This window comes from Hibiscus syriacus, unplaced genomic scaffold, assembly GCF_006381635.1.
Source record: "Hibiscus syriacus cultivar Baekdansim isolate YM2019G1 unplaced genomic scaffold, ASM638163v2 tig00013960_pilon, whole genome shotgun sequence".
Taxonomy (NCBI): Eukaryota; Viridiplantae; Streptophyta; class Magnoliopsida; order Malvales; family Malvaceae; genus Hibiscus; species Hibiscus syriacus.
In genome coordinates this window covers 1,319,957-1,328,535 of record NW_024062312.1, presented here as the reverse complement: position 1 = coordinate 1,328,535, position 8,579 = coordinate 1,319,957, and the positions used below count along the sequence as shown (strand labels likewise).

Genomic DNA, 8,579 nt, shown 5'->3' with positions numbered 1-8,579 from the left:
TTAAAAAATTAATGCATTTAATACCTAAACTATCAATTTTAGTCCGTTTTGATATCTAAACTTTCAATTTTTTTCAAAACTTAATATTAAATTTTGAACATGGGTACTAAAATGAAACAAAACTATATTTTAGGTATGATCTTGATTTTTTTTTAAAAGTTTAAGTACTAAAATGGATCAAAACTGATAATTTAGATACTTAAGGAGTCATTCACCTTAAAAAAGAGGTTTGAAATTTGAAAGGAATGACATTACATATTCCATCAATAACAATGGATATTATTGTTTATTTTAAAATGTTATTTATCAATATTATTTCCTATGAATTTCACATTTTTTCTCGAAATTGACAACCTTCTTAAACATGAATTTTGACACCTTGTGATTGTGTCCCATTTTCAAGTCTAGGGACAAATGCGGATAAAAAAGATTTAGGGACGAAATTTGAATAGATTACTAAATTTAAGTACTAAATGATGTTTTATTTATAGATATGCTCTTCATTCTAGAAGCCCTGTGATCCTCAAAATCATCAGGTTCAACCCGAGCGCGAAGTGGGGTATAGTTTGCAAGTGTTCCTTTAGGGGTTGTTTGTTTGACTCTGAATGGAACCATTCAGCGTTAAATGCTGAACCGTCAAACATTCAGCGCGTTTGTTTCGCACCTCTGAATGATTCAGCAAAACAGTGCTGAATGATTCAGCACAGAAGTACATTCTGAATGATTCAGAGCCATTATCAAACAGCATGTCACATTCAGAGTCAATTCATACAGAGCCTCTTAATCATTCAGCGCTTAATCATTCTGAAATAAACAAACATCTCTGCCGTGAACCACGAGCATTGCACAATACCGGCTCCTCGGGAGGTCCATTGCGACAAAGAGGAGTGCCTAACACAGTGCATTGTTGTGTGTATAAAGATATTATAATTCGACAATGCTTATGACAAGTTGAATTGCAGTAGTTTGTGTAAACATACCGAGTTCTAAGGCTAATAAAAATTTTGAGTGCTTGAAGAATGATGCAACGAATTCAACAACATAGGCTCTGCACTCCCACATAATTCACACTTAAAAAACTCAAGTTCAAAGCTTTAATATGGATCAAGAAAAAGGATCCATCTTGTTCAAAATCCTTATACTACAAGAAGAACATAATTAACACAAAGAAGAGCATATTTGTCATCTTCAACCATCATGTGATCTTTTATTCAAGTGCATAATATCATACAAAAAAACCATACTGATTTCTAGAAAATGGTTGAGCATCTACATAAAATTCCAGGGCTCAAAATTCGTTTTCCTTTTTAAACTTTGTATCCAAAAGTTAACCGGGAAGCAAGAACTCACTTGTAACCCCACAATGACAGCAAGGTCCTTGCTTGGCCATGTCTCTCTCTTTTGCTCAAGACAGATAAATTAGAGAAAAAGGGAAATAGTTGAAAATAATAAGAGACTAAAAATTGAAACTTTGTATATATATTTGATTGGTTTCTTCAAATATGACGTAAGGGCAATAAAGGGTGTCCTGAAACAGCCCAGAAAGCTAGTTTAATTTGCAGAACAAAGCAAAAGCCAACAAAGGAAAAGCCAATAAACAAAAATCCTGAAGAAAATGGAAAATTTCAGAGAAATGGGTATTCGAGGTTGGAATTTGTACAGTCGGATGGAGATTTCAAATAGACAAAAAAAAAAAAAAAGAGGAAAAGATTATAGGAAGGAATCTATTAACGGGCAATGAAAAGCTGAAGGTTGAATTGGAAATAGGGATGGGTATGGGATCCAAATCTAACGGGTTTCGACCTGATCCGATCGGATGAGATCGAGTTCTGGGTGAAAAATACTTGACTTAACCCGAAAAAATATATAATTTTACCTTATATATTTAAGAATAATTACAATAATGTCACTCTATATATTATTTTTTCAATTAAGTCACTGTTTTTATTGAATAAAAATAATTTTTATTATTATTTCGGATCAGGTCGGGTTTTTAAGTTATATATAAGGTCGGGTTCGGGTCTGGTGAAATTTTGTTTTGGTCTGATCAGGTTGAATCTCGGGTGGAAGATTCTTTGTTCTCGGTTCGAGTCAGGTGAACCAAAAATCCGACCCACTCTCATCCCTAATTGGAAAAAGAAATGAGATAATAGCTTTGTTGTAACCTGTGTATGTATATTGACATTTTAACTAATAAAAGATTAATACTTTAATTTATTGGAAGAAGGATGAGGGAATATTGTTACGTATAACCCTTTTTCAACTTTGTTGATTTTTATTGAATAGAATTTCCCACAAAATTAATTTTTTTATTTGTTAGATGTATCGATTTTTATTTGAATTCGATCAATTTAAACCTAAATTTAATCTGATAGGGTTTTAATATTAAAAGTTAACGACTCTAACTAAATTTTTTAATTTAAAATTAATATGGATGAAAACAATTTAAATATGAAATAAGTTTTAATAAGTATTCCATAGTAAATCAAATTTAAATAGATTGTATTAAAAAATAATTTGATAAAAGAATCTTTTTAATTTATAACTTATAAATTATGATTATCATTTTGAATCAAATTATTGTTTCAAACTCGCTTCTGAGAAGGATATTTAAAATAAATAAATCAAAATTTAAACAAGTTGAATAAATCAAAATTTAATATATATATATATATATATATATATGCACAATCCACTTGCACAATATAATTTTTTTTAATTTTACACAAATTTAAAACCGTTAAATAAGTAAAAGTAAATAATCTAAATTAACAGTAGGATATGTAAAGATATTCACTTGGGGGAAAAAGTCAATCTAAACCATATATTTTCACTCTTATAACAGCTCTAAACCTGTGTAAAACTAAAAAAAACTTTACATTGTGCATGTAAATCCTAAACCCCTCTCTCTCTCTCCCCCTCTCTCTCTCTATATATATATATATTTACACTTTAGAGGCTATAACCTTAAAGAATGCAATGGTATAATTTTTTATTTCAAGAAAATAAATAATTTAATTTCTTAATATAAAGATATACTTGGGTGTGAAGAAAATTTAAAAGCTGAATTAAAAAACTAAAAAAAAGGAGCTTTTTCCACTTTTGGAACAAAAGCTTCAAAAATCTAGGTATGCTTACGCTGAAACATACCTTTGTTCCTTACATGAAGTATAAGATTGTGTTTTGAAAATATGCAGTAACCAATAGCACCGGCAGGACAAAGGCCAGAGACCCGACCTTCCGGTATCAGCCATTCCATCACCACCACAGGTAGGCAGAGACTTTTGTCAAGTGCAAAGGTATGACATTTAACACAATTACCAACAGGGGGAACTTTTAATGCCATTTAAGCTTCCCTTACATTTGCTAACATTTGAAAAACAAATCCCTATTGAAGCCAGGAGAACTTGAATCGTCAGTAAATAGAGATTTAAAAAGATAACATGAATGCCACGTCTCAAACTCGGACAGGACCGACTACACCGTCTTAACATAAATAGAATCAAAACTGAACTGATGCAGCTACTTCTCAGTCGTAATAATGAACTTTCTGTTCTAAGTTTAACCAAAAATAGTAAAACAAAACAATGTATGCATGCATGCACGTCAGGAAAAGGGCAAATTATCTAAATTTACACTTGAAAAACAGCAAAAGTTTGCAACTCCTGACTATCGAATAGATCACAATGAATTCACAAGTGAAAACCATTGTGATTGCAGGCTGTGGGGGGCTCACTTGCCACCCAATGAAGGGAAGTGCCCAGGGTCTTCGATTGAGGGGGCTGACACATTGCTTATTGCATTGCCTCCATATCCACCTCTAGGACCACCACGGCCACGGCCTCGACCACGACCAGGTCCATAGTACCTCTCCCCTTCAGCTGGCTTCAAGAACTCATTAATGCTGACAGACTACACCAAAACAAAAATCATGCATAGGTTTAATAAGATTAGAATGTGAAATGCATCATCAGCACCAATAATGGGGATTATGGCAGACAACTTAATGCAAAGACAACACTTCACATATTCAACTTAAACCAACAGAGAACTAGGCATGTCCTCAATCAGTTATCATTAATGACCACTTTAGTTATCATTAATAACACCTCATTGCATTGCCAAAGGAATATAGACCACAACAAGGGGACAGCAAATTAATACCCAAAGCCCAGCGATGCATTCATACTTCATTAAACAAAATGTATCACTATTACTTCATAAGACCTGGTTAAGTTACAAAGGTCGGATAGCATCCAAAGAAGGATAAATGTCAAATGCAAGACTCATCTATCCCAAAACAACTAATGAGCAATGACATGTAACGGAAACATGCAAACCTTTTTAGCTTTTTCTTCTTTGTCAGCATCTTTGCGCTTGTCCTTTTCAGAACCCTAAAAACCAGAAGCTAAATCAATATAACGTTATAAATTACATATGTGAAACCATACTTGTTGGAAAGAAGCTTTGAAATCTTGCCAGTTTGATAAAGATGTCATCATTGCTCTTCTTGTTGGAAAGTTGCTGCATGGACTCAAACTCTTTGGTATCAACTTTCCTTTGTTCACTTGTCTTGAGGGCAAGCAGAGCCTTCCTCTTCTCCTCCAGAATCTTCTCATATTCTTCCAAGGTCATCTCCTATAATTTAGAAAGAATTGCAACATTAACATCAAGCAAGGCTCACTAACTAAACCAAACCAAAATCTAATCTAAGCTGATCAACTATTAAAATTTAAAGTCATTGGATATAAAATTTAGCCAACATTTCAGAAACAAAATAATTTCATCCAACACATATTGCATAGTTTTAATTACAGTTCGACCACATATGCCATGCACTTTGAAAGGATTAATATTAGCAGTGATGTGTTATTAGACACATGGCCGGTATTTTAAAAAAAATGTTTTAATAGACAGCTAAGACAGTTCAAGTAAGATATCTCAATACAAGCTGCTCCCTAATCACTAAAAATTTTTGGGAAAACACAGCAAACCGTTTTGTTATTCCCTACCCACGTCTCCACGAAACAAAGGCAGTAACTGTGAAAAAGAAAAATACCTTATTTTCAGGCTCCTTCTCCTCAGCTTCATTTGCAGTATTCTCCTTGCTGGCATCCACAGCATCCTCCTCTCCAGGTTGCTTCTCAATGCCAATATTCTTTTCATTCTCCTGGATATTATCTTCTCTCTCCCTTATTTTTGACCAAAATAGAGCATAATATCATAAAGAGATTTATTGTGAAAAAAATTGTGTGTTAAGAGATTGGCAAAACAGATACTTACGGAGCAACTTCATCAGTAGGGCTACCCCAATTACCACGTCCAGCACCATCACGTTTGAACTCATTCCTGGTTATGTTTACAGGCAGATAAACAATGTGATGAATGACTAAAGAAAACAATGGAAATTCAAATAACAAAATAATACTCACCCACGTCCAGTCCCACTATAGCGATCATACATCCCGCGTTGACGTTCCCTTTCTCCAGATTCTTCAGCATTAAAACCACCACGGCGACCACCATGGAAGGAACCTCGAGGGCCACCATAGCCACCACGCCTTTCAGATTGCTTCCTTTCTTCTCCCTCTTCGGAAGGTCTGTACCCTCCTGAAAATGCATTGGAGTTATCACCAGCATTAGAATCACGATTGAACCCTCTGCCACCATATCCACGCCCACGTCCACCACCACGGCCTCCTCCACGTCCAGACTCATTCCTTGCCTCTCTCACTGCATAAAAGGCAAACATGAGGAAAAAAGATCCAAGATAAATGACTAACACACTGAAATAATGTGTCACGTTCTGCCTCATTTTCACTATCAAACCCCGTACAACTTCACAATTGATTTAACCAAAAGATTTCTTCTAATTACAGATAAAAAAAACTAATAAATTTCACAACCTTCTTTAATAAGTGAACACAACAACAGATCAGCTCTAATGACATATAAGAATATTCACAAGCGTCTTGCGTTTTACTTCAATTTTCAATCAAATAAACATTCATACATCAACCCCGCAACCAATCATAATATGAAATAGTACATGAAATCAGAAACCCAAAAATCTTATTCACTTTCTGGACATCACATTCAAAATAAAGCATAGAATCAAACGGATTTGCGACCAAAAAAAAAAGCAAAAGTCACCAGCTTGAGCAGGAGGAAGTGGCTTGCTGGGGAGCTTCGCAGACTTATCCGGCTGAGATTGAGCTTTCTTAGGCGAACCAGGAGCTTTCTTAGGCTTTTCAAGCTTCTTATGCTCGGCAGCGGCAATAACCAAACTTGGGTCCTCCGCGTCATCATCCAAGAGATCGAAAAGGTTCTGGGTTGCCATTGGTTAATTCAAAGAAAATGATTGAATATGGTTTAGCTTTTAAGTTTAAAAGAAAACGAAATATCAACCAAGGGAGAACTATTTTATGATTAAAGCCATAGAAGTGAACGTGAATGATAATTGAAAGAGATCCAAGGTTGGTGTTTGGGAGATGAGAAAACTGAGAGAAAATCGAGAGGGATCGCAAAACCCTAGCCAATGCGGCAGAGAACCGAGAGTGAGGCTAAACCTAATCTTAAAAACCCCTATTGGTTTTGCTACTGTATGGGCGAGATCATTTTAAGACTTAATCATTTTGATTGATAAGAATTAAGAAAGTCAAGATGACATAGTTACTAAAAAAGACAAAATGATATATACTCATATAAATAGCAGATTCATAAATATTTTTTAAAATTAATAAATATACATTAACGGTATAAATTTTTTAATGAGATAAGCATAAATAAAAATTTAGGATGAAAATCATCAATAAAATGGATAATAGAAGAAAATTTAAATTTTAAAATAAAAATAATAAAATTTTAAAGTAAATTCCATTAATAAAATAAATAATTAAACGAAGAAATCTTGGTTTCATAGTGGACACTGGATACTATCAATAGAATTTTTGAATGATTGCATATGCCACTGCTTGAGATTTTGATTGATAATAACAAATTTTGTTTAATTTCATTTTCGTCCTTTAAAGTTTAAATTAGTTTATTTAAAGATTATATAAATAAAAATAAAGTAAATTTTTTTAATAAGTTTTGTTACTTATTATTTAAAAAATATTTTTAATTTTTAAAATTAAGTTGATATTCAATCAATCATATTGACTTAATAAAAATTAAGTGTTAAAAAATAAATATCGAAATTAATTTTAAAATTAAATATTGTATATGATTAGATTATTTAATAAATATAACTTTTAAAATATAATATATTTAAAAAAAAGTGCTGAATAATATATAGGTCATTGGCTAAATAGTTCTTGCAAAAAAAATGTTGTTGAAAAATGCAGGTGTTTGAGAAATTAATTTGGGATTAAAATCATTTGTTATAGTATTCGTGAAATTCGTCACGAGAAAATAATGAGTTTCATAAAATATAATAAATAATTGAAACTAATCGTGACAAGTTTCATATAATTTTCTTAAAATCCATACGAGGAGTTCTACTTTTTTCATATATTTTATAAAACTCATCATTTTTTCATGAAGAGTTCCACGTGCATTGTAACAAGTAGTACAAAAATAATAAAAAAGGTAAAGTGTTTTTTTAAAAAGAAAAATAATAATAAGAGCAAAGAAACTAAAAATATAATGAAAATAAATAAAATAAATATAAAAATATAAAAATGTATGTATAATATAATAAAATACTAAATAGTAATAATAATAATAATAAATTAATGAAAAATAAATATACATATAATATTAACTAAAAAAATAGTAATCATAGAAATATAAAATAAAATAAAGTAAGAATATATATATATAACGTTAGGAAAATATAGTAAAAAATATATAGTAAATAAGTAAACATAGATAAAAAATAATAATATAATATATATATATATAATAATAGAAATATAATATAATATAACGCAAAGAAAAATGAAAAAAATTATAATAAATAAATAAATAAAATATAATTAAATTTATACATATATACATATAAATATAAGGGTTAAATTAAAAAAATGAATTAGGGGTCAAAATTAAAAGTCAATCGAAGAAAAAAACGATAAAACACGCGGATCCACACGACCCGTTTATAAAAATCCGAATAGTTTTTCAAAAACACAAGCCTCGGGGACTAGATCTACAAAAATAGATCTCGAAAACGCCCCCGTTCATCGGCCAAAAACACTTCTCTCAGTTTTCTTTCGAAATCAAAACACAGCAAGGGTAAGGAAAAATAACATGTGAAGGTATGAACTTTACCTTTCACAATATAAATGCTTCGAAAAATGGCTACGAGTTGCTTGTAATTTTTTGCTTGGTATTTCGTATATCCTCCTCCGAATCTGTTACAATAGTGAGTTACAATGACTATTTATAATGTTTGTGGATCCTATCTTTAGGAGTTTAAATAATAGTAGAACTCTATCATATTTTTAGGAGTTTTAATCATAGCAAAATTCTATCTTATTTTTAGGAGTTTGAATCCTAGTAGGACGAAAAGGTGTGTTAACAGCTGCCCCTCTTTGCCCATAGTCGTGTAACGAGGATAGGGCAAAGATTAAAAGACA

At 31.7% G+C, this 8,579-nt stretch overlaps 1 protein-coding gene across 1 annotated transcript; it reads right to left on the bottom strand.

Annotated features, from left to right (window-relative positions):
* Positions 1-3,405: 3,405 nt before the first annotated feature.
* LOC120206719 (RGG repeats nuclear RNA binding protein A-like) lies at positions 3,406-6,562 on the bottom strand. Its single transcript, XM_039206302.1, has 7 exons — positions 6,154-6,562; positions 5,433-5,733; positions 5,284-5,349; positions 5,060-5,192; positions 4,480-4,638; positions 4,341-4,394; positions 3,406-3,912 (listed from the first exon to the last, which is right to left on the bottom strand). The coding sequence occupies exons 1-7, from the start codon at positions 6,338-6,340 to the stop codon at positions 3,733-3,735; spliced, it is 1,080 nt and encodes a 359-aa protein (XP_039062233.1). The 5' UTR covers positions 6,341-6,562; the 3' UTR covers positions 3,406-3,732.
* Between the last annotated feature and the right edge of the window lie 2,017 nt (positions 6,563-8,579).